The sequence below is a fragment of the Schistocerca piceifrons genome, chromosome 6 (assembly GCF_021461385.2).
Source record: "Schistocerca piceifrons isolate TAMUIC-IGC-003096 chromosome 6, iqSchPice1.1, whole genome shotgun sequence".
Lineage (NCBI taxonomy): Eukaryota > Metazoa > Arthropoda > Insecta > Orthoptera > Acrididae > Schistocerca > Schistocerca piceifrons.
The window spans coordinates 297,671,755-297,699,602 of NC_060143.1; the positions used below are offsets into that span (position 1 = coordinate 297,671,755).

Sequence of the window (27,848 nt, forward strand, 5' to 3'; positions counted from 1 at the left end):
GAACGTGCATGGGGAAGCTTGCCTGTCAAAAACCACTGTTTGTGGAATGGGGCGCGTAGGGTTGATGCTGTTGCGTGATAAGGCACGTCCCCGTATCACAAATGTCATAATGCAGAGGTTACGCGAACTCAGGCGAAAAACACTAGACCACCTGCCCTATAGTCCTGATCTCCCTGTGCGATTATCACGCCTTCTTTCCCTTAATTGTTTTACCAAAGGGGTACCTTTAAGCTGGTGCGCTGGTGGGATGGTTGCCTGAATGCTCAAGGCGATTTTGCACGATTAGCTTACAGATTCTGGACAACATCGAATGGAAACTTTTCACTCGTGGTAAAGACACTACATCTACGACAGTGTCGACTAGAACACCATTGTCTGATTGGTGCTATGTAAAGAAATGGAAGATATATACAAAAGTACCAAGATATTATATCAGACAATGGTGACGATGGTGTTCTAGCCTACATTGTGCATAGACACAGTGTCTACCATGAGTGGTAGGCCTATTTCAACAATATTTAACGTTAATATGTTATGTTCTTGAATTTTGTTAAAGTCAGCTTAACCCAAGGCAATTTACTGTTTCTGATTGTTTTGGACCTGAAGACGGTTGTTTAGCAACCGAAACTAGTAAGCAGACGTAATATAATTTTTGCGATAGAACAATTAAAAGATTTTGTAACTCCATCACCTGATGATTTCAGGTCGTATTAATTGCAATCTTGATATAGGAAAAGTTATAGTACTAGTAGGAATTTACATAGGCCTATTCTAGTTTAAATATTGTGATAAACTATAGAAGACTCTGATAAGGTACTTTTTACTTTCATTTCTAATATCTGGGATTTCCAATTTCCGTTATGTCTGTTAGCAAAATGTAGACATTTGCAATGCAGTATAATACATTGGTCTTTGTAAGGTTATAGGGCTAGCTGTTTGATGTAAACCGTTGTAAGCCTGTTCCGTTAGCCTTCTAGATGTGTTTGGGCTCTTTAACCGCATACTTGTCTCATCAGCAAACATCGCAGTTTTAGACGAGCCCTCCGATGTACCAGGTAATTTGTTTATGTTAGTCAAAACTGGAGCACGTCATGTACCGAACATCGCCGATATCATATTTAGTCTAATGTATCATTACGAATTTAGATTTATTTCTCTGTTGTAGTTTATTGATGTAACCTCAGTTTTCTTGTGTTAAGGTACGACTTCATCCATACGAAAGAAATGTCGTTAACGCCATTGCATTGTCGTGTCTCTAGCAAAATTTTCTGATCTACACAATTAAAGGCCTTAGGACGATCACAAAAATGCCAGCAGGAAATTGGAGAGATCACTGTTACTCGAAATAATACGTGTTTTCCCTCATGATCGGAGCAATTATATTTTTTTCCACGGTGGCTACATGAAAAAAGATCTTGCGTATTTACTGCGTTATCAAAGTGATGCAACAAATGTTGAATAGACAACTCGAAAAAAGATCTCCTTAGACGACGAGGCTACGCTCAAAAGTATTACCAAGAATTTGATTACCGTGTAGTTATATTGTCAAGTCACAAGTGTTTAATGAACAGGATGTTTATTAGGCGAAAATATCGAGACGTAATAAATATTTTTTTCAGGTCGGCTTGTCATTAAATATGTCCACAAATTACTGCGAAATAAAATATTTACTGTTCACATACTTAGTGACCTGCTTAACATCGACTCTACCGAGAACGGGAAGCCGTACAAATTGAATCTGTCGAAATAATAATGTGAAGAGAAAACTATGATGAGCAGATATGGCTTTATTTCGATACAATAATGTCTCATGCTGCAAAGATCTGCGCAAATAGTGACAAATAAGGCAAGGTAGCTGAGAGCCTCAAGTGAGATTTTCTTTTCTGATTTTATCTCTGATATAAATTTTTAGAGATAGTAAGTTAGATTAAGGATATGACGTACATATCTAAAGAGCGCAGTCAGACCGGATACGGATATTATCTTGGAACAGAAATATGTAAAGAGAGACTTTTTTGGGAAACCGTCCGGGAAATGCAAAAGTGCAAGATATAACATTACTTCTTGTCTTTGCTTTGCGTATTCTTATATGGTGCTTGTAGCTCTGTTACTTAAAATAACTTCATCTTTTATTAGCAGAGAACCTCTCTTTCTTTGGTTTGCGGCGACAAATATTGTGAACAAATTTACGTCGTCTAGTAGTGTATTCTGGGAACAAAAGTCTCAATACGGATTAATAATGTACTAAAGACAATGAGTACATTTTAATGGTCACTCAGGTTTATTATTTGTTTCCTCGCGGGTATACCGCTAGATATTAACAAAACTTACTTTTAAATAGTAATACATTTGCCACCCTATTTCGAAAGCTTGAATATAATGATTGATTATAATTTTCGTACTTCAAATTACTGTTAATGTTGGAAGAGTAGGCTAATGTATCTTACCTGTCTGAATGGCGTTCTACAACTATCGATCTTTGTTCATTCGGAAAGTGGGGGGGAAAAGGAATCCAAAGACGAAATAATAATAATAATAATAATAATAATAATTATTATTATTATTATTATTATTATTTACTACTACTACTACTACTACTACTACTACTGTTACTGTCAGTGGCCTACGTAATCTTAGTTTGGCTTCAGGTCTTGATAATAGCTTTATTTATTTCAAAATTACTGATTCGGTTTTTAACCACGTCGGACATGGAAAGCAATGATATATATATATATAGGCGGTGTGCGGAGGCAGAAAAGAAACTTACGCCCTTTTGAACAATGACGTATGTACAAATTGTTTGATATAGGTATTAAGACCTTCTCCAATATGACTATTAGGCGTTGTCGTATCAATTTGAGTCATCGCGGAATGAAATGCGTGGCTGTCTGTAGAATTCTTACCGATAGAGATGGCTCTTTGGTTAGCACGTTGGACTCGTATTCGGGAGGACGACGGTTCAAGTCGGCCATCGAGATTTACGTTTTCCATGATTTCCTGAAGGAGCTTGTGATCGCTCGGTCTCTAATGACCCCGTCGTTGACGTCACGTTAAAGCGTAATCTTCCTTTCTTCCGTTTTCTTTTTTGTGGAAGTTTGGGGACTTCCGTAAGATATAAAAATAACAAGATCCATCAGCGGTGATCTGCTCCAAAATCTCCATTCTAATTTGAATGCAGGTAGCCGATAATGTCCGCTGGCGGTGAAGTTCATCTCAATGTTTATCTAACAATAGCTGATTAGTGATAAGAACTCTGCCAAATTGAAAGGCGGAGTCCATGCCAGAAAACGTCTGTTTGGTCCTCGTGAAGGGTCACATATTGCTATAACGGTCAAGCATTGCTAGAATCTCAACAGAATACGACGAACTGCAGTCGATGCCGTCACAGCAGCACTTCCCCTCTTAATCCTAGCAGCGCTAAGCTCGGATCTGTCACATGGATGTCTGGGGGGAATAGCCCCCACATACTTTTCACTTTTCAACTTTTTTTTGTTTATTTTTTAATGACCTAGCAATTTCTTTACTAGGTTGCAACACGGTTTCCATAGTTATCAGGAACATTATAACATATAAAAATACAATAAATAAAGTAATGAATATGAGAAATATTATTATATTTTTCTCATGAAACTAACACTTTCATATACATCAGACTTATATTAAGAAATCATGAAAGTCAGAAAGTACAGTTGAGTTCTTCCTTCCTACTCACTCTCACTTTCAATTTCACAACCTTTTCATATAATTGTTTTTGCAGGATGAGTGAAACACACGTACTTGGAACACCTGCAACAAACTAGAAGACACTTTGGTCATCGAGTCTCTTACTCTTCAAACAGATGTGATACCTTCCTCTTGAATAAAATTCAACAGATTGAAAAGTTGCAGTAATGCTGGACATCGTTTTCCCTAGAACGCTTTCCATTGCAGAGATAACAGGCTTTTGTAAACCCATGATATTCTTTGCTCTCTCTTCCACAGCTGGCCTAACGAGCTGTTGATCTAATTCTAGCAGAAACAGCCTTCTTATATTATGCTTATTCTTATTCCATTTTGGGTTGTTTTTCGTGAAAATTGTTCCAGCATTGAGACAGGGAATATCTATCAAGGTGAAAAAGAGAAATAATGGCCACCTTCTCGTCCCTCGTTTTACTAAATGTTGTCGATCATTTGATCAGTGCTGTCTATGCCCCCTTTGGTTTCATTGTAGTAGAGATTGATGTTTGTCAATTTTTTCCTATGTCGATTCATCCACCTTGTTATCATTGTGTTGTGTGGAAAGAAGTAGGAGATTCTTAGTAGGCTTCAGTTTGGAGACGCATGAAACCAAGGTAACTTGTGTGTTGCCTGTTTTCGGATCTGTGAATAAGAACTTAGAGGAATATAGCTCTCGATCGTGCGTCTATTTTAGCTGTTCTGGTACCGGTATGTGTTTTCTGTTACTCTTCAATATTCCCACCAAAGTTAACTTGTCATCATTGTGTCCGCCCCCGGTAGCTGAGTGGTCAGCGCGACGGACTGTCAATCCAAAGGGCCCGGGTTCGATTCCCGGCTGGGTCGGAGATTTTCTCCGCTCAGGGACTGGGTGTTGTGTTGTCCTAATCATCATCATTTCATCCCCATCGACGCGCAAGTCGTCGAAGTGGCGTCAAATCGAAAGACTTGCACCAGGCGAACGGTCTACCCGACGGGAGGCCCTCGTCACGCGACATTTCATTTCATTTTTTGTCATCATTGTAAAGCTCCTTGGCTAAGTCTATGGATATACAATAACGATCTGTTGTTATATTTCTTCCACTTCACTAGGCGTCTAACAACAGCCTTTGCACTCCGTTCCTTGGCAGGTCGTTCATCCATCCTTGCACAGACCTCCATTTTTGGAACATACCGGGTGTGTGCATTTGATAACATCTTTATCAATATGCCATACTTCCCAGGCTTGTCTTTCATAAATACGTTAAAGGGACATACCTTCCTCGAAATAGGGAGAACATTTCATCGATCGTTACACCTGCACTTGGTATGTAGTATTTCACAAACATTTCGTTAATTTTGTCGGTAATTTCACGAAGGGGAAAAACTTATCCTGGTTTCGTCTTTCGGTTCTTATTTCTTTATCAACAAATACAATGAGGGAGCGAAGTTCTCCACATCGAATACGACTCATTGTAGCTATGTAGATAAATTGTTTCCCAGTATTTCCCCCCGTAAGTGCTCAAGAGGCAGTCTAGTGTCATTATTTGTGCCCATGAGTATCAAAATACCAATGAAGGCGTACATTTCTTCTATGGTTGTACGTTTTAAGTTCTTATTACGAGCTTCTTGGTTTGTATAGTCCAATGGCAATCTTGTTTTGGGAGTTGTAAACTTTTTGAAAGATTCTGACACACTAGAGGTCAGGCCTTCGTGAGTCAAACCTTTACGAAAATTCACTATATTTTGTACGGATCTGCATACTTGCCTTGCTTTTTGCTGTAACAATGATGCTGGAAGCAGCTGCATGCTGTTCATCAGGGGATTAACTCCGTGAACTTGACTCATTTTCAGTTGCTGTGTCACTGTCGTATGTCACAACTGTATCATCATCTTCTGGATCACTTTCATCACCTCCACTTGCTTCATTTATTATAGCTGACACCTCTTCATCTGTGAGGAACCTCTCATACTGACGAGACATTTTATTAGAACTGCGAGTAATGTACAACTGCTCGAACAATAAAGATTTATTTCAAAACAACAATGGCTACACAATACAGCGGTACCTAGTCAGAAACTGCATTACTTTCTGCCATATTGAGAAATATTTTTATGAGCAAAGTTGTCTGACCGATATGTCTAATAAGGGGACGGGGGGCAAACACTGCCCGCACTTAAATTAAAAATAATAGGCAGATTTAAATAATTCACAAAAATTACAAAACCATGAGAGCACATACTCTAGATATATTACACAAATAAACGAATACTGCGGCCAGTTTTTGCCCCCCCCCCCCCCCCCACCCTTAGTGGTGCTAGGGTTAATAGAAAGAAATGGTTTCTTCAGCCCATTAGCTTCTTCGACTACGAACATAGATTCAACCTGCTGTTGGAACAAGGTCGAGGATAATCTAGGCTAGAGGATTCTAACCAACATCTAAACCTGTAATCTGCAAGTCACTCTGCGGTGTGTAGCGGAGAGTACTTAAAAGCACTACTATCCTTTCCCCCTTTCTGATCGATAAGCGGAGTGATTGTCGATGGGGAGAGTCATTGTCGATAATTATCCGTATTATGTATAATGTCAGAGGTTCCCATTGTGATAATTTCGCGGGACGTATGTGGGAGGAAGCAATATGTTGCCCGACTCTTTTTGGAACGCACGCTCTCGAAATTTCGACAGTAAACTTCTCCTTGATGCACAAAGACTCTCCTGCAGCGTATACCACTGGAGTTGATGTTGAACATCTCTGCAACATTATCACGATTAACAATCGATCTCGTAAACGAATCATACCACTCTTGCTTGGACCTTCTTTATCTCTTCTGTTAACCCAACCTGATGGGCAGTACTTAACAATAGATCAAGCAAGTGTATTACCTTTTTTGAATAAAGTAATTACATTACCCTAAGACTCTTCCATTGTATCTCAGTATGACATCTAATTTGCGATCTAGTTTATGGTGGGCGCTCGATTTGGGCTTGCTCCAGTAGATGTTTCACATCTGTTATTGTTTGTCATCATTTGTGCACTCGTACCGTAATGGGTCTCCCCACTTTTTTGTGCAATATGGTACATTTATTTTCTATATATCTCGTCAGAACGCATTAAACTAACTACAAAAGAATTTCAAATAAGGGGAGGTACACGCCAGCACAACACGAGGGTCAAAATAAAAATGAATATTCCAGGCAGCAGCTCAATCCATCAGAGTTAGCTCACTGAAAATCCGTAAGAAATTACCATCCTCAGCATGGCCCGTGCCACGTAAGCTGTTTTAAAAAATATTGTATAACTGATTGGCTGAAAATCCATTTTATAATATAAAAGAATTTTTTTATGTACAGGTGGTGAACATATGTTAAAATTTGACAGACATGTGCTGAATGTCTATAATTTTGCATATAATTAAGCACATCGATAATATGTATGAGAGATGAAGCCTGTACTGATGTGTAAAAGGTCGTTGGCGAAAAAAAGATGAGTATTATGATCAGTCTGCAGCACTAGTGTCGATATTTTGTTAATATTTCAGAGTGGTGCCAAGACTGGCAGCTTGCTTTAACTGCCCAGAAATGTGAAATTGTGCAGTCCACAAAACACAAAAAAGTAATAACCTACAATATTAATGTGTTGCATTTGGAATCAGTCAACTCATACAAAAATACGTACTTAGACAAGCTCACTCATACGCAAAGCAGGCGCCAAGACTGGGAGGATAAATGCCAACTAACTTGCAAAAGACTGCTTACAAAGATTCAATAGATAGCTTTAAGTGGGATGACTAGGTGTGCAGTGTGTTAAAAAGATTGCTATATTTTGACTGGAGGTAGTATGGACCGCAACAATGGAAAAAAAACAGACCAGTGAACGTGGGCTCAAAAAATTCATTTCTTGAGAGATGTGGTCAATTGCTCATCTTTACTACTATGAAGCACGTTTCTATTAAACACATGCATTTTAGAGCCCACGTTTACGGGACTTTTTCCTTGTTTGGGTCCATACTAATAGCTCTCAAAACATGGAATACTTTTTTTAACATCATGTAATAACCATGTACGTATTTCCTCTGCAGCGGTCACCAAAACAAAGTTAGACCAATTGCAGAATTAAGTATAGAGAAGAAAGCAGATAGACAGCAAGATTACACTGAGGAGCTGTAGGAGGGGGAGAAGCTATCTTTTAATGTGATTAAAGATTGAACAGTTATTGATTTGGACAGGCATAGAGTGTCCATTGTTATCAGAATTTTGGAAGACTAGTGATCATCTTAGGCAGAAAGGAGAGAGAATATTTCTCTCAAAGTTCTAAAAAGAATGGGTAATAGCCAAATTTGGGGTGCAGGGGGATACTCTGTGGTACCTGCTCAATACAAGAAGCAGCAGTGTGGCTGAGGCATCCAGCAGCTTCCTGTGTATTTTCGCCTCGCAATGCTGACAGCACGGGTCGGGCAGTGGCTCGTGTCGCAACAGGCTCTCTCGGCAGTGACTCCGGGTCCGGGTGGTCTCGGCTACCTGTGGCTGTGTGTGTTGTGGCATGGCCCCCACACTCTGCATTGCCCAGCCAGTGGCAGGCAGGTAATGAAATGGTAGTGATACACAGCCCCGCACTGATGGCCGGCAAGCTGCTTCCCAGGATGAGTGCTGGCCCCGATGTAGTTGACGGATAGAGAGCCTGTGGTTTCAGGTCAGACCAACCTGATGTAGAGTCGAAATGTTGTCCGTGAACAGCATTCCAGATGGCACCTAAGCATCACAGCCCCATGGTGGTAGAGCTGTGGTACTAACAGAAATGACTTTAGTATAAAATGGGTAGGTACTTATATGCTTCTGAGGTGCGCTTGCTTGGGTTTGGCCTTGCCTTGTGGCACATATACTAAACATTTTGGCAAATGATGGTGTGGAAAGACCCTCTCATGCTTAGTTACTGCTGTGTCATCTGTTTCCATACATCGCCAAGCTGACTCGCCTTACAACATTGCAACGGCTGCTCTATATTTTATAAGAGATAACACATGTGCTTGGTGCTACTGCAAACCACTTCCTACTGTGCAGTACACGGCAGTGAAAAGATTATTCATATTAGCATGTAAGATCTGGAGGCATGAAAATGGATTTCGAAAGAACATCATCCACTAATTCTGAAGGTAACAAGGCAGATACATGGCAGAACTATGGTATAATCAATACCCCATGCGTTCTAGTTGCTAACCAGAAGAATATACCAGAATAGAAAGCTGATGACCTGTTAAATGATGATTAGCTGGACTTCAGAAAAGGTGAAGTTACAAGAGAGGCTATTCTGGCATTATACATGCTTGAGAATGGAAGCAAGGCTCAAGAAAAATAAAGACACTTTCATAATATTTGTTGACCTAGAGAAAGGTTTTGACAATATAAAGTGGTGCAAGATGTTAAAAAAAAAGGTATGTGCTCTAGGGAATGACGAGTAGTAAATTTTAAGTCCACTTCTCAATCTATTATTTCCTTACTTGCTTCTTCAATAAGTGCATAAAACAAAAGAGAAGGAAGAATGCATCTCTGGCTGCCACCCATTTTATTCTGGGCAATTCTCTCATTGTTACTGGTCCCTCTAGACTCTTGTACATAGTATATTTCAGGTACCAATGATTTAATAAGATTAGATGATGACATTACCATGCTTTGTGAAAGTGAGGAAGAATTACAGGACTTGTTGAATGGAATGAATAGTCTGCTGATCGCATTCGATGGAATGAGAGTGAAACAATGAAATACTGCATTATAAAAGAGCTGCAGAAATGATACAAGTGACAAACTTAACCCATTTGTGCACACCATTACATTAATGGCACTTTTGGCACAACTAGACTTTCACTGACTCTCTCTCTCTCTCTCTCTCTCTCTCTCTCTCTCTCTCTCTCTCTCTCTCTCTTAAAGATTGTCGAACATCTTTCATACCTGTATTAGTAGTTTTGAGAAGGTGTCCGCTATTTGGAAGGGTTGGCAATTGAATGCAAATCTTTCTGTACATTCTGAGTCTCATCACATAATGGATTTAAAATATGTATAATAATTACAATATTTCATGATTCAGTTCCTTAAGACACCAACAATCACATGACATTTATTTAAATTTATGCAACATGATTTATATCATAAGGACACATGCTACTGTTACATAAAAATAATGCTGTGCACAAATAAGAACACTTTAAACATTTTTACGCATTATTCTATTATGACTATTGCTATTGTAATTTTGTATTTGGGGGTACTGTGACTGAGAGAGAAACTCATATTCCTAAAAACTCTCCCCTTTCAAAGAAGAAGAAAATAGCAAAAGACTGAAGAAGTACTGTTCAATCTGCCTTATGAAAGGAAAATGGTTTGTTCCTGTGTAAATGGTATGTCAGCTTCATTGTTTCTGCAGAATCAAATTCAACTGATGAGAACTAGATAACTGATGTTAAAAGGTACCACAGTGCACAAGTAAACACATTGTAGTTCCCCGAACCTTCGTCGCTGACGGAATATGACAAGCACATGGGTGGAACTGATGGACTGGATCAGAAAGTGAATCGGTGCAGAATAAATATCTGTATCTCGAAATGTACAGGGCTATTTTCAGTTGGTTACTGACTGTCAGTGTATACATGCCCGGATATTCTGCAACACAAATGGAAATACAGTATCTCATGTAAATTTTCAAAGAGAAATCATGCAGGTATCAGCTACTTGAGGAGATACACAACACCACCAAAAGTGCCTCAATGGTCCCATACTCCAGCACTGCTGCAGATGGAAAGAAGCACCCGTTTGTGAAAATACAGGATCTTAAAAGATGATGATGTCTTGGAATAAGCTGTAAGAACATCAGCACATACACAGTGCAAGAAATGTATTGTGGGACTGTGTGTTGAATGTTTTCTGCTTATAATACCAAGTCATTTGTTATTTATGATTTGCAGTTTGTACTTGTGCTTAATTTGTTTATTTTAGAACAAAAATGTGTTATCTTCTAATATAAATGAATGTTTTGTTCTACATAATGCTTAGCATTATATACATGGTGCAGTATATTGTATTGAAACAAGAGAGGTAAATGTGGCTTTTTCACTTTAAGTGCACTTTTTCCGTTGTAACAAACACGAAAAAAGTAAGAGATATAAAAAAATGAAAAATAATTTGGGCGCTATTGGATCAACATCAAAATTAAGGAGCAATACAGTAAACAAAGGGATGGAATTCTTCTTCCTTGATAGCAAAATAACACATTGTGAACAATGCAGGGAGCACATAAGAAGTAGGATAACTCGTACAAAGAACCGAAACACAGGCCTTAATTTGAAAGTGAAATGCCGGAGACCGTACGTCTGGAGCACAGCGTTGTGTGGGAGTGAATCCTGAGCTGTCAGAAAACTGAAGAACTAGAGAATCACTGTGTTAGAGATTTGACATTACAGAATTGTACTGAAAATCAGGTGATCTGCTTAGAAGTAAGGAGATTCACTGCAGAATCGATGAGGAATGGAATTCATACAAAACACTATTGGAGATAACTTTCTCTGCACTGGCGATATTTACCATGGTGGCATGGAGATAAAGAAGTTACTGGAATGTAGTATGGTGTACACAGTCTCACCTGACTCTCGAAATTGCTGTCTGTGATCAAAAACCACTTGTTTAATAAATTATACTGTTCAAATAAAACTATAATACTACATATTATTTTTTTTTTTTGCACTGTTCCTCTGTTTCCAGCAGTATTACTCGGGGACTATGGTTTAGATGAGCTGCACTCCTCCACAACTACTAAAATAGCTTAGGAAAAAGTGTGTGTGTGTGTGTGTGTGTGTGTGTGTGTGTGTGTGTGTGTGTGTGTGTGTGTGTGTGTGTATTTTAGAAAGTTGCAGCTTGTTTAGGTAAAATGAATTCAATGTGGCATATTACGAATAGAGATTCCTGCGATAAGGTCAACCAATGAGATGCTGAATCTTGGGTCAAAATATAATGTAGGGGTTCTTGAATCTAATCATAAATGAAAGAGCATGCAGAAGTGCACAACTCCCTTGCATATCTTTGTCTTCTCTGGTAATAGGATGCCCAATCCAAAAATACACAATAGGTTAGGAAACACACATAGTTAGAAACATTTGCCTCTTAACAAGAAGAGATGGTAGGCATTAGTGAATAGACCATTTATTAATGTTCAGGTCAAAAGAGTTCATTTTATGCCTGCTCAAAATATACTTACATTAAATGTGCAGTTAGTTACAATACACAGAGCATATATGGTGCAAGTAGAAAAAGAATATATTGTAAGAGAAGAAAGAGCATAACTTTATAGGTATATTGCTGTTTGTATTACAGCAACATCTACATGGTAGATCATTCAGGTACTTAAAGGGCAGTAACATCTATATACTACATCAGTAAGATGCAAGGGCAGCCTATGATTGTTTGTTTGGAGTAGGCAGTCTAGACCTGGGGTATGGAGTATTTTTAAGATTTTGGAAGAACAATAGCAATTTGTAAGTAGCCACTAAAATGTTTCAACTCTGATCCTGTTAAAAACTTGCATAATACAGACATCACAATCATTTTCTTGAAAGGAAAACAGCTGACTACACTAAATTTTTATTTTCTGTGAGAGCCAAGGGTAACAAACTCCCATCCCCCTCCCCCTCCCTTGAAACTGGGTCTGGGTACAGACATAAATGATGTTTAGTGCACTGTGTGAGTGAACTTCTGCAGGATATAGAAGCAGTGATGAGTCTTCAAAATATGCTCACTTGAACTTCCACAGGCTATTTTTTGATTTAGTTTCTGGAGGAAGCTTATCATAAATAAATTTCCTATAATGCAGGGTTCCTTTTTTATTTGGGCTGGTGTTTACTGGCTTTGTATGAAAGGATTCCTTTTTGGCTCATGTTAGGGAAATAAAAATTTTAATTTTATTGAAAGAGAATGGGATTTTCCATTGCATATGTTTTCACAAAAACAGTTATCTCATACACATAGACACATGGAAATGGGAGGATTTCCAGTTTTTTAAAGAGTGGTCTACAGGTCTTGTCCTATTTTTCACCTTCCATTACTCTTTGTAATCCATTTTTGTAACCTAAAGAGTGTTTGACTGAGAGAAGAATTACCCCAGAAAATAATTTCATATTTCGATATTGTGAGTAGAAAAAGTCTACAGTTTCCAAATAATCTTTGTTGCAGTATCCTTATAATATCCTCAATAAGTAGCAAACAGTGTTTACTTTCTTATAGATTTTTTTGAGAATGTGTCCCTCATTTAAGATTATTTTGGAGCCATAACTCTGAAAGTCTGCATCAGATATCTGAATCTGAATAGTTCACTTATTTTTTCGCTTTTTAGAAATTCAGTGTCACTGCCTTACTACAGTTATTACTGACATATTGTGATAGAACCAGTCGTCAGTACTGTTCAGTGTTTCTGTTGTACACTTATGAAGCATTTTCGTTTCTTTTCCAATAATGAACACGCTAGCATCAACAGCAAACTGCATAATTTCTCACAGAATTTCTGCATGTAATTCATATATATGAAATCCAGTCACTTCAATGTGACCATCACCTACATTAGGTATCAGTATGCAATAACCAGTCACAGATAGAAAGTGGCAGCAGTTGCAGTAGCATGTATATAAAGCATGTGGAGACTCTGAAAACTACGCAGTCTTTTTTATAAGTGAACTATCTGATGTCCAGAAGGACTTGATCATTGGCTTTTTCGCAAGGGTGGGAGCGTTTTTAAATGACTACATTTGTTAACTGCTGATGTGCTGCTGTTATACCATATATGACAAAATGGCACTATCGAAAAATGGGACTGAGGCAACTGTGGTTCACCACAGGCTATAGATGACAGGGATGAACAACAGCTGTGGAGATGTGTATGGGCGAACAGACATGCAACTCCTGAGCAGCTGACCTCCCAGTGGAACCAAGGGGCTACCAACATTGTCTCCCCAAAATCTGTTCAGCAAATATTAGTGTGTATGGTCTTCAGTGCAGATGTCTGATTCATGCACCTTTGCTGGACTGCTGCTCATCAGTGATGAAGGCTGGAATTTGCACATCAGTACCACAACTAGATGTCCACTGAGTGGTGTTGTGTGACCTTTTGAGTGGTGATGGGTGACCTTTACAAATGAACCACATTTTATGCTCCATTGAACAGATGATCGTTAGTATGAAATGTCTAAAAGCAAACACCCAGCAATGATCATCGGAAGGATCCAGGCCAGAGGAAGGAGCGTTATGGTCTGGGGAATGCTTTTATTGCAGTCCCTGAGTGATCTTGTCTTTCTGGATGGCACAGTGGATGAACATTGGTATTCATCTACCCTTGGAGATCATGTACACCCCTACATTCAGTTTGTTTTTCCATGGCACAATGGCATCCTCCAGCAGGAAAGTACAACATGTCACACAGCTTACAGCATACATGGATGGTTTGAAGAGCATCAGGATTAGTTTACCGTACTCCTCTGACCACCAAAATCCCAGAATTGCAATCCAGTTAAGAATATGGGAGACCATCTTGATTGGGCTGTTGGCAGAGGAGTCATTCCTCAAATGAGAAACCTGTCACAGCTGGCCATGACACTGAAGTTGGCGTAGCTCCACATTCCTGTTGGTACCTTCCAGAACCTCATTGACTCTCTTTCTGCACATCTCTCAGCAGTTCACACAACAAAAGATGATTATTTAGACTTTTGACAGGTCATGACATTAATGTGCTGGACAGTGTAATAGGAATAGATGATGTCCAAGTACTGAGTCTTGTGGCATTCCTTATTTAACGGATTCATAATTTGAAGAATGGTGAGTTAATGTGTTAAAACTTTTATGCTGTATTTCAACCACTTACTTTTATCCACTTGGGTATGATTTTATCCAGCCATTGGATGTTCCCCTAATCCCCACACTGTCAAGTGTAAGCAGTAGTTTAGTGTGATCTATGATATCAAACTATTTAGAGAAATTGCATTATTCATGATGAAGATGCATCAAACATTTGTAGATTTAACTTCCTGAAAAGCTAAAAATTTCAACAGAGCTTAAATAAACCAATTTATTATTTCAAATTTAGTATATTCTTTGAACTTGTAGGATAAACTATGTGAATGTAAAGAAAGAAGAAAAGTGGTGCTTATAAAAAAAAAATCATGTTGTTTTACTTTAAAAATTATTGCATACTAGAAAGAAGGAAGTTTACAAAAGCATTGAAGTACATAAAATGCACCTTCAGTAGCATTTATTTTAAGGACAAATGCAATCACAATGCAGAGAGAAAAGGGGGTTAACCAAAATTATAACTGCAAACTGTCTTTAAATAACGTTTTTACAGTCACTTACTGTGCTTTACTAATGAAGTAAAGTAAGTGTATTGAGATGTAAATGTATTGGCTTTAGTTCACAGACCTGTCTAATTAGTCAATACACACGTTACAGTTTCATTAGGTACCTACAGAATTGACTTGGCACATGGTCAAGTGACAGTTAATCAAGAGATGTATTCCCAAGATATGTCACATTTTTTATATCTGTCTTCCTTCATCTCCAAAATATACAAATTTAATGAAACCGAAAAAAAGAAATAAATGAAAACCAACTGAAAATTTATTAAACATTTGATATTGCATTAGATGTTTACAAACACTCAGAAAACATTAGTTGATTTATTGCATTAGTTGAACTGCAATGCAGACCTTATTCCACAATCTTCTTAATGACAGTACAAATTTTAGCAGTACTTTGGATAGAAAACTGTTTCCACATTACCCTAGGTTAACTTTGTTATTATCTCATGTTGGCTATTAATGTTATTTTTCTTATTGCAGGAGCTCCTCGCTGATGCAAAGAAGTCACCTCATGATGTGAAAGTGAGTACTTTGTTACAAATTCAACTATGTATGTCTTTTTAGATTATTCATCTGCAGACAGCAGTGAAGAGCATTGGTTGGAGGGGAGGGGCTTATGGCAGACCTAGAGGATTACCTATCAAATATATTTTCAAACCCAACATTTATTCTGTTTTCATCAATGAAAAAGGAGCAGATAAATGTTGACAAAAATTTGTTGAAACTGTGATTACTTAATTTTGGTTTTCCAAGGATCCGTAGTCTCTCTTGACCATTTGTTGTTATGGAGGAGACGTTGAGTCACAGACAAGCACAAGAGAAAGGTTGCTATAGATTTGAGCTTTCGGCCAAAATGTCTTCTTCTAAAGCAGAAAACACACACACAACTACTGTGTATGGCCACTGAGGACAGATGGCATACAGCAGCTGTGCCTGATGGGAAAAGTAATATTTGAGTGGTGGGGGTAAGAAAGAGACTGTGGATGTGGATGGGGGGGGGGGGGGGATAGCAGCGTAGGGGTGGGGATGAGTGTAATGCTACTTGTGTGTGTATGCAGGGATATGGGGGGGACAGGTTGGGCCACCAGGTGTGGTCAGGAGGTTAGGGAGGATTGGGGATTTTTTTTGGGGGGGGGGATGAAAGGAAAAGGAGAGGAGGAGGGGAAGAAGAGCAGCAGGTGTATTGTTGGACTAGGAGGCTGTTCAGTGGTGGATTGGGAGCAGCAGGGAAGGGGTTAGGTAGATAAAGGACCTTGGATTAGTGAAGGTTGAAGCCAGGGGGTTACAGGAACATAGTGTATATTGCAGAGAGGGTTCCCACCTGCACACCTGGTTTTGGTACAGTGGATCCAGATGGTGCATGCAATGAAGCAGTCATTGAAGTGAAATACATTGTGTTGGGCAGCATGTTCGGAAAGTGGGTGTTCCAGCTGTCTTGTGGTCACAGTTTTTTTGTGGCCATTCATACGAACAGACCACTTGTTAGATCTAATGTTCAATTAGAAAGCAGCAGGAGGGAACTCTCTCCAAGCAACGTATCCTGCATTCCCATAAGCCCTCTGGCCGCAGCACTCACTACTCCTTGTCTTTAACTACCTATTCTCTTTCCTGCTACCACTCCAGACCCATAAAGCCTTCTGTACCACCAACACATCCACTGTTCTTATTTCCCTCCTCTCCCCCTTCTTCAAACCTCCCAACTGCACCTATCAGTCCTATCCTGTCCCCACAAAGTTCCTGCCCTCTCCCACAAGCAACATTACACCTCCCCCCCCCCCCCCCTACATTTCTATCCCCCCCCCCCCCCCCCTCTCTGCCACAGACTCTTCCTTACCTACACAACCCAAATATTGCTTCTCCCATTAGTCGTAGTTGCTGTGTACAGTCTGGCCTCAGTGGCCAGAGGCAGTGGTTATATGTGTGTGAGTTGTGCACGTGTGAACATATGCATGTTTTCTAATTTAGAAGAATGCCTGTTGTCTGAAAGTTATTCCATTCTGGATTCTCCATTGCTTATTCTGGATTGTCCATTGCTTAATGAGAGCATATAAATATTTCTGTTAGCTGCCCATTGATTTTAGTAATTAATTTTTTTATATATGTTTAATTTTATTATGCTAATATTTTATTCTTCTGCATGTATTATCATACTAGTTGAGTACTCGGCATTGCCCAGGTACGTGTTTATTCCAGTCTCATATTAGTTCACCTCTTCCTCCCCCCCCCTCCTTCTAATTTCATCTCCTCCTCCCCTTCTATTTGCCCATCTCCTCATCCCCATCTTCGTCCATCATCCCCTCTTTGTCCATCATCTCCTCTTTCCTTTCTCTGTCCAACTCCTCCTCTTTCCATCTTCTGTCCATCTCCTCCATCTCTGTCCATTTGCCCCTCCCCCGTCTCTGCCTATCTCTTCTTCCCCCTAGCCTTGCCCATCTCCTCATAACCCTCCCTCTCTGTCCATCTCTTCTTCCCACCATCTCTTGCTATGTTATCACACTCACTCAAATATGGAGTTGGTGGTTCTCTTACCTCCACCCCCCCCCCCCTCCTTCCAGTATTATTTATTTCCAGATTGTAACAAATGTGTGTGTCAGATTTGGTTGACTTTGTTCAGGGGTTTAAGCTGAGCTTTTTTACCCATACCTTTGACCGCATATGCATTTCTTAAATATATTTCACATGTATTTAACGTATTTCACACATATTTCACCTGCATCTTTACCAAATTTTGCCCTGCAGTTTTCTTTTTGCGCAGCTCAATGTTTATGGCATTGTCTCTCTGGAGCTGTGGCCTGCACAATAATATATTTTCCAGATACATGCAGTTGTGTTTGTAGCTACTATCTGCAGAATACAGTTAGCAGTAAGTAAGTAATAAATTAAAACATCATGGATGGTGTAGCACATTCTCGTAAACAGCCCTACTAAAAGTAGTGTGTGTTGTACAATGATACAATTGCGAATACTATCTGCAAAATGTATTGTGAATACAGTTAGTGGTAAAGAAGCAATATATTAATAGGTCATGTTTCAAGTTGCAGTTTTGCTGCATGAACAGTGAAAATGTAGTAAACAATAAATGTTTTCCTTTCATCATTTTGTGAGGATAATCAATGAGCAAAAGATTCATAAAGGTTTAAAATGTTAAGTCTCTAAGTGGTTTCATTCTCAAATACTGAATGACTAAAGTATGGGTATTTGTAAGTTGTGGACTGCACTGCTTTTTCACCCTCCCCCCAACCCCACCCCTTTGATAGATAGGTTGCTCTTACCTCCACAGCAATGATTTCCAGACAGTAAATGATATATGTACGAAGTTTGATTGAAGCCAGTCCAGCAGTTTAGAAAAAAATATGGAACATAATACATATATCATACATACATACATACGAGGCCTGTTCAGAAAGTAAGCGCCGATTGATTGCCAAATTGAAACCACAGTGAACATCAGAAATGTTTTACTTGTAACAATTAGCTACACCTTTCAGCTACTTCTCTACGTAGTCGCTGTTCTGACTTAGACTTTTGTCATAGCGTTGTACCAACTTTTCAATAGCCTCATCATAGAAGGCAGCCGCCAGTGCTTTCCGCCAATTCTCCACGCTGGCCTACACCTCGTTGTCTGTGTCAAAATGTTGTCTTCAAAGACAGCGGTTCATGTGACCAGAGATGAAACTCAGGGGGAGACAATTGCGGACTGTATTGTGGGTAATCTAACATTTCCATTTGAAAACGATGCAGGAGCATCTTCATTGCCCCTGCAGAATGCGGCTGAGAATTGTCGTGAAGACGAAACAGCACGACAGTTATGTAATGTTAGCTGCATAGCTTCAGGCGAAATTTCTCGCCAGGGCCTCGTACTTGGTGGCAGACACTATTTTCAGGACATCTTTAGGCACTCACTGCAAGCTCAGAAATGAGAAGAGCGACGTGATGCTAACTGGGGTTATACTAGAGACACTACCCAACACATCTGTGCAAAGCTTTATCGGATTTTCATAGTCGTTTCCATTTCGCGACCGATCGGAGCTTACTTTCTGAACGCCCCTCGTACATACATACAAACAAACATGCATTGCAGATATTGCAGAAATGGAAAGTACTATTGAACTCCGGTTTTCACGGAATGGATTTGCAGTCAGGCAATCACCAGAGTGTAATAATACTTAGAAAGTGTATTTTTGTGTAAAAATACACTTTCTTAAATTGGAACCAAGCCTGTTGATATTAACAAACTAAAAGTAGGGTAAATTAGACTGTCAATGGTGTTTGTTGCAGGATACTAGAGCGAGTTGCTGACAAGATATCGTATTTTGGAAAGATTACACATCAACACTTGTTTGTGCCATTCAACCTGCTTGTGTGTTCCTTGAGTGCATTGCAACTTGATAGTACGTTAGTGAGTGATAGTCCAAGCAGTAAGGTCGTGAGTGAACAGTGGGATTTACCAATGCAGAAAAAGCCAACGTGCTCATGGTGCACGAAGAGTGTAGGAAGAATTCAGTTCTTGTACAGTGTCTGAGGCGATATATCCCCATAGATGTCAACCATCTTGGCAATTACTCATCAATCGCTTCAACAAGGTATGTGGAAATGGTAGTATAATGCATAGACAGTGTAGCAGAAGGAAACAAGTGATGAAAGAAGTGGGGGAAATTAATTTTGTTGCTGCTGTTGCAGAGTATACACGTGTGCGCAATCACACGTGGAAGTGGCATTACTCGGGCAAGTGTCCTACACTTTCTCCATCAACACAGATTCTGACCCTTTCACATCTCTCTCCATCAAAAGCATCACAGAAACGATTATGAGCATTGTGTTAATTTCTTTAGATGGGCATTAAGACAGGATACTCTAGATGTGTCGCTTCTATTGTTTAGTGATGAAGCCACATTTACCAGTCATAGAAGACGTACCTCTGCAGACAAGAAGGAGCCTTTGGTACCATCATTATGTTTGTTCATAGTGCATGAAGTACTGCAACATGTCTTCACAAATTGTTTCCAAATCATTGGATTGGATGCAGAAGACTGTACCTTGGCTGGCCTGTTCCCCAGATTTGACACCTGTAGACTTTTTCTGCAGGGGAAGTTGAAAGTCACTGTCTACAAGAACATACCAACTACATGCAATCATATACAGTGATGTATCACTGCAGCCTGTTAGCAATCTCCATTGAAATGCTAGCATGTGTGCAGCAATCGTTCTACACCAGACTAGAAGCTCGTATTGTTGCTGTTGGTGGTCATTTTGAACACAAGTTGTGATGGACAATTGGCTTGTTTTTACTGGCCAGGACCCACATAACTAGTGTATGTACTTCTATTGTTGTTTAGTGTGTGCTGCCACGGGTATTGTACAAATGTTGGTGTGAGAATTTTTCAAAATATGATAGCTTGTAAACGACTCACACTAGAGTCCTGCCACAAATACCACTCACATTTTAATTTACCCTACTTCTAATTTGTTAATGTTAATAGGCATTGTTCCATTTAAAAATTGTGTGTGTTTGCACGAAAAAAACTTTACAGGCGCGGAGTTACAAGTACTGTGGGTTATCTCCCCCCCCCCCCCCCCCCCCCCCCCCGCAAAGATAATATAGTGATATGGAAATATGGAGTAAGTCAGCCCCCCCCCCTCCACCACACACACGTGTGTGTGTGTGTGTGTGTGTGTGTGTGTGTGTGTGTGTGTGTGTGTGTGTGTGTGTGTGTGTGTGTGTGGTAAGAATTTAAGTAATACTGAAATATGCTGCAAGCAAACGTCTTTTTGTTGCAGAAGTTTGTAGAAGATCTGCTGGAAAGGGCCAAGACGCTTTGAAACCAGCAGTAAACTGAGGCCAGACAAGCCCATCTTGCAGGAGATTGAAACACCAAGGAATATTGGCTGCCAGGCACACATAACAGCCTTTCACACGTTTGTGCTCCCTGTATTCCACTTTCCTCCTGCAAGCATTTGTATGTGTGAGTGTGTGACGCGTGCATGTGTGTATGTGCACTTCTGTGCTTCACTTTTATTTATGCCAGTTAAAAGAATTGTTTTGTAAAATATCAGTTGATTTTACTAGTAGGCCAGCTCACATGTATTAAATGATACTTGTGGATAGATTATTGCTTGAAGACTGCAGTGATTTAGTAAACTGGTGCTCGTAATTAAATATAGCTGGAATGTTTCCGATTTGGCGATGTGCATCTTTTATCATATTTGAATTGAATGTTTCCATTGTTCGCATCTGGTTTACTGTGCTTGTTTTTTCGTGTACAATAAATACATAACAAGAGACTTCAGAGTCAGTCATTTAAACAGGAGTCGTGAAATTTTTATTCATCTCAAATTTTGATTACTTATATAGTAAGAGCTGAGCAAAAATTTTGTGTCGTATTTCATCATTCACAGCAACACTTAAAAAAAATTCACAGGTACTTAAATTATTATTGTTGTCATTGATGATGTTTAGTATACACTGTGAGAAACTCTAAATTTCTAGAATATAAAAATATTTTATGTTTGTGCCTTGAGTTTTAGACTTATAAGTTGATAAATTGATTTTTATGGTTAGTGTGTGCAGGACTAATATTAAATAAGGAGTTAGTTAGTTGAGCATTGAAAGAAAAAATGAAATTTTTATTTACTATCCTTACATTTGATATAAAAATTTACATTCATTATTCTGTTCACATCAATGTATGAAGTTTGGTAAATAAGACATTCTGAGTAAGTGCAGTCATTAAATCAGTGCCACCTCTTTTCTCATATCTATTCATGTAACTGAATGTTGCATCCCTGATAACTCTTCAAATGTGTTTCAGGTTAAGTTTATTGCACTGCTAGTGCCCTTGTGTTATTTTGAAGGTTTGGTTTTGCATTACAACTTTTATTTTAAATCTGAAGATGTACATCTACTGCGGAAGACAAAATTGTCATAACAAAAACAAATCTTAAGTTTTCTGGCTCACAGAAAGACTGTTTTCTTGTGTGTTTTATGAACATTGTACGATGCAAAGAAGCCCTCAGATTTTTAGTTTTTTTAAATTGATTTTTCATGTGCTACATCTTAATTGACTTGTTAGCACTGCCCCTATCATGATAAAAATACTAACATTAAAAAAAAGTGTAATAGGTTTAGAGTTACTGAGTTATTAGCGCATTTAGAAACCGAACACAAGTCATGTAACTAAAGTAAAGGTTTTATAGTAGTGGTATTGAGACCTCATTTGACACAGAATGGTAAATATACCTGTATGTAACAACTTTTTTGCAGTTAAGTACTTGGTGTCAGTAGAATGAGATTCTCATTGTAGAAAACACATAGCTAGTCTCACAAACCACCCATTCTTACTTAATTTTGTACCATTGTTGTGTTATCAATTATCTCATGTAATTCAATTTTATGCTAAAATGCTGTACCATGGTTACTGTTTATACAATGTTTTTTATGAAACATGTACAGTTTTGGAAAAAAAAGAAAACCAACTTTTGATAAACAAGCTTGTAAGAAGGGGTTGAATTTTACTATTCTATTACAAGTGCATACAAACACTTTGAAGCAGGCTTATATTAATTAGCCAAAAGTATCAACATCAAATGTATGAAGAAGTGTTGTATTAATGACCAAAACAACTCTGCATCAAAATTAAAATGATCTCATATGTAGTCCAAAATGAATATTCAAACAGGTGTAAATTTTTTGCCACAAATATGTATTTTCTGAAGAACACACTGTTCCTTAATGAAGCATACTTTTATTTTACTTTATTCTTTAAAGCATTGTATTTTGAGCAATGTAATGGCTACTTATAATGTTAAACATATTTGACTTCACTGGACAGAAATCAGTTTAGTATCAGAATACTGCAATGTGTCATTAATGATTCCAGTAAACTGATTGTATATGACTTAATCTTGTTGCACCTTTTGAATCAGTACTGAAAATTCACAATCATTTAAACTGATCCAAGGTATGTCAGCAGTTAATGTGCAACTGTAACATGAGTAACATCTTGATTTCACTCTGTTGTAATCTTCATATGATGGATTGATTGCTGTTTTTGTAAATAAAGTGATCTCAAAGTACATTACACACTTTAGTAGCTCATTGAGTATCCACTGTGAAACACATCTTGAAGTTTTTTCATTAGCTGCCAATTTAATGCGGCTTTAGTCATATATTTACGATATTTATCATGTTAATGTTATTTTGTGTCCCACAATTATGTGATGGGAACAATTTGGCTTTAAAATACACAAGATATGGTTAATGTGATAATATTGCTATACAATTTATATAACTCCTTTATCTCAGTTCATTGTACCTACAATCACCATCACAACTTCAATTCATTACAGTGTACAATCTGATGTGAAATGCACATTGGGAAAAAAATATTTATAAAGCAACTAGAAAACTTAAAAGACAGTGATAGGTCTTGAATTCCTAAGCCCACTGAAAAACAAGTTCTTTGCGACATCATTTTTCTGGTTATAAGTTATAGTTTTCTACTGGAAAAAGGTAGAATTTCACCTTGTCTTCCACACAAATAAATACTGCCAGTATATTATAATACATTGCTCACAGATGGAAGGCATTATTTTAATACTAGTACTATCAGGCATTGTTTAAGAGTAGCTCTGGCCTTGACTTGAACATTAATAATTTTGAAATTCTGTAGCAAGGGGCTGTCGAGATCAGCAAGATGAAAGTCAACAGTTACATTAGTAAAAGCTCTTACAGCAGATTTCAAAAATCTATATCAAAATTATGTTTATAAATATCTATGTATCCTTCAGTGGTTTCAAAACTCATTTTATATTGTTATAATAGTTTATAAAAACAAACTAAGTAAAAATGTCAGCAGTTTGTAGATAGATTATTTGAAGATTTCAACTAAGGCTGTATTCTAATAATCTGAATACAGACTTTCATTAAAAGAGTAAGTTACTGTTGCTGGTTCAGTCAAAGTCAGATTTCCTCTTTATAAATCATGATAAAATGGCCTAATTAAAAAAAAAAAAGAAAAAGAAATATAATTCATTGCACTTACAGCAATCTGCATCATTGGAAGGATGACAGCATTGAAACAATTTCATTCAACACAGAGTCATTTTACATTTTTGTTTGTATCAATTTCACATCCCAATGATATATATGTGATGGTACAGTGCAAATTTCTATTCGTGAGACATATTTAGTTATGCAAAAGAAGTGATGAGCTCTCTAAATACAAACTCATGATGTTTACCATCTCTAACTTAAATTTCATAAAGCAGTCATGAGACTAAAGAAAATTTTTAAATGAAAACAGTATGTGGATCGGCCCATTGTCGTAGGAAATGTGATATTCTGTGAATTTTGAGTACTTCTTCGTGTAATTTTAAGTTGTAGTTGCTGTTCATTGTTTTTGGGACAGATTGCTGCTCTCTTATAAGATAAATTCTGTTTACACATGCTGAATCTGTGTTTTTAATATCTTATGGGACCATGTAATCAAGAGCATACATAAACAACTTCAAAGCAGGCATTATGTGAAACTTCTTGGTTCATGCAAGAGTCATCCCCTTTTTTCCTTATCTGTTGCCTTATTTGTCTATATATGTGCAGCTGAAGTGCTTGCTACACTCAGGCTGTTGAACAGGCAAGGGGTATTATTGTAGTAAACTCTGATCCATTAATACCATTTTACTTAATGCTGAGAGCATTTTCAAAGAAAGTAAATATGATACTGTCCATATGCTACTGTTCCATCCACAGATCACAGACTGCATGTTGTTCAGTCTATGTAGGTTCATTAAAAAGTGAAGTACTACAGATAATGAATGCCACCAAATTTAGCTATTGTAGATGTCTTTAAGTTGCTGTCAGACTGTGGTTCAATGTTAGTAAGTTTTTATAAATGTTTACCATGTAATGTAATAAGATTCAGCTGTTTAAAAGTTGAGAAATGTTCTGATAAACATTACATCAGAAGTAATGTGTTATACTCATAGATGTAACTTCATTTGAAGTAGCAACTGTTGTATAATTTCAAATACTGTAATTAGATTTCAAGAAAATATTTGTCTATGGAATAAAGAAACTAATAGAACTCAGTATTGGAACCAATGTCAATGTGTCATTTCATGTTTGATGTTCAGTAATGCATGTCTGACTGAAGTGTTTTAGATGCTTGTTACTGAAAATAATTTTCTGCTCACTTTCATGTGTCATATAGTCACATGTAGTAAACAGTGTAAACCTAGTTTTTTGTAAGTGACAATCATAAGAAAACATTTGTGTAAGTTACTGTATGTTTATGTACAAGAGGAAGGAATCCTACATGATTTTAAGAACACATCATATTTCAAGTACACATCATACGTACAGATTAGAAGCTTGAAGTATTTGTGCAACTGTTCTCCAACAGAAACTGTGTTCACTATACAACAATAAAAATGAGGTATTGTCATTATAAAGCTGGGTGTATGATGGTCACTTATGTCTGACTAGTTCTCACGTATTTGTGCTCTCACATTTTACTTCCAATGAGAATTTATTGTGATAATAAATTTTAGTGCACCATATTTATTTTACTGCCAAATTCAGATCATCACTCAGCAGCAGATGAGTAACAGACAAGTGTGTTAATTGTTCCATGATAACTGGCTAGAGCAAATTACAATTCTGTGAAACATTTTGTTTGGCAGCATTTACGTGCCACGTGTGAATGAGTGTGGTTTTTTTAAATGTAGTGTTAGAATTTTGTTTTGGAGTTCAATACCATATGTTTTGTCATATTGTAACGTTTTATTACTGTAGACCATTAAACTGATTTTTTGAAATTGTTGTTCTCCGAAGAATCAGTCATTTACCTAATTTTAACACAGAAAAGAATTCATTCATGTTACATATACATTCATTTATATGGAGTGTTAAAAAAAAAGTGTTTAATATTTTGAGAGGTGATATTAATTATCAAAATAAAAAAAGAATTCCATAAAGATGGGTTGGGAAACACACAATTTCCGAGATCTGTACAATTTTCCATAGTGGTTGGAGACCTTTGATTGTCAATATGTCTGCCTGCATGTCAGACAAGGTAAAAATCAAGGAAACAAGTACTGTACAGGCAGTCATTGCCTCAGTGATCCGCTAACACTGTTGACTGCTGCTGTACATGTCTCTCTGTATTGACGTACTCTAGTGTGCACATCAGTATGAGCGTTGGGTACTATACGTAAGTTGTGTTGTATGTGTTATGGGTACTGTAGTTTCAGTCTTGTTAGTTCATGTTGCTGTGCAGTAAATTACATGCAATGTTGGGTATTTATCTTAGTGTCATCCACTTCCAAAAATTGCTGAATTGTTATATTTACCATCAGTTCGTGTTTGTACTGTCCTGTACACCAATGGTTCTGTATATTTTCACGTTTCTTCCACATGTTAACAGTGGAAGCATACTACTCCACATGTGATATGGAAGATACGATTTTCTGCTGTTGGTAAGCAAGTAGTCTACAAGCCCATGGCATCTAAACAAAAAAAAAAAAATCCCCATCACAAAGTACCATCTGATACACTGTTCATCAGACTTTTCAGTATGTTAAGAGCACAGGTTTTCCAGCACCCCAAAAGATGAACAGTGGTCAATCTTGGTCAGCCCGTCAAATTGAGGAGCATGCACCACATTTGCTGAATGAAAGACCTGTAAGCAGCAATTGGCAGCAGCAGCAGAAGGTGTGAGTCATTCTGTTGTCTGGGCAGTACCATGTGAATAATTGCTATACCCATACCATATTCAGCACATCCTGGTACTAGGGCCGGACAACCCCATAGAAGATTGCAGTTCTGTCAGTGCCTCTTGCAGAAGTGTGCTACGGATACAGTGCTTTTGTCAAAGATTTTGTTTACCATTGTAGTGAGGTTCACAAGAGATGGCTTTGTGAACTTTCATAATCAGCTGATGAAAATTCCTATGCAGTTGCAGAGCAGAAATTGGGCGTCAGCATCATTTCTCCATTAATGTTTAGGCAGGAGCCATACATCCTATTACAAAGAATAAGTAGGGCACATTATTGTCAGTTTCTTGTTAATGTATTGTCTTCCTTGTTGGAAGATGTGCCATATCAGCAAAGTCTACAGATGTGGTTTATGCGTGATAGCATACAAACAAATTTGCTCCACAATGTTCGTGAACAGCTGACACTGATATTTTAGGACTGCTGGATTGATCAGGGAGGCCTCCCCATTCTCCAGATTTCAATCACCTAGAACTTTGGATGTGGAAACACTTCAGGTCATTAGCGTACACCACCCCAGTCCATGATGTGCAGACGCTACAGGATTGTGTCTTCAATGCATCTGACCACTTACAACAGCAGCGACAACTAGGTATATTTCAAGGAGTGTGTGGTTCCTTATGCTGAAGGGCAGAGAGAGACGCTACCATGGACGGAATCACTTTGAGCACCTCCTACAAGTATCTTGACTAGATCTCAGGTGAAACTTTCCTGTGATAAGTGTATGTGTTGCAGGAAGTATGCTTTTTATACTACCACGTATCAAAATAATTGTCAGTTTTTTAACACCCTGTATATGGTGAGAATAAGTTACCAGCAGCTGAAAACAGAAATATGCCATTGTCAGCACTGTTATTTAATTTGTGGTGTTATGACAAAGATTAGAACAAAACAGTTTGAGAAGTCCTTGGTTCAGACAGGTAAGATGAAATTATAAGGCTTGCACATTGTTGCGTATTAATTTCCTGTATTTGTCTGTTAATGTGCTTTTATCCATCTTT

General features: G+C 38.0%; 1 protein-coding gene across 2 annotated transcripts in view; it reads left to right on the forward strand.

Moving 5' to 3' along the window:
* The window catches only part of LOC124802505 (protein phosphatase 1 regulatory subunit 14C), a 546,015-nt gene extending 520,125 nt beyond the window's left edge, over positions 1 to 25,890 (forward strand). For both annotated transcript variants that reach the window (XM_047263329.1, XM_047263330.1), the window contains 2 exons: positions 15,556 to 15,597; positions 20,854 to 25,890. In XM_047263329.1, the coding sequence (XP_047119285.1) occupies positions 15,556 to 15,597; positions 20,854 to 20,895 (84 nt within the window). In that variant the 3' untranslated portion in view covers positions 20,896 to 25,890. The remainder of the gene's footprint in view (positions 1 to 15,555; positions 15,598 to 20,853) is intronic.
* Positions 25,891 to 27,848: the final 1,958 nt, after the last annotated feature.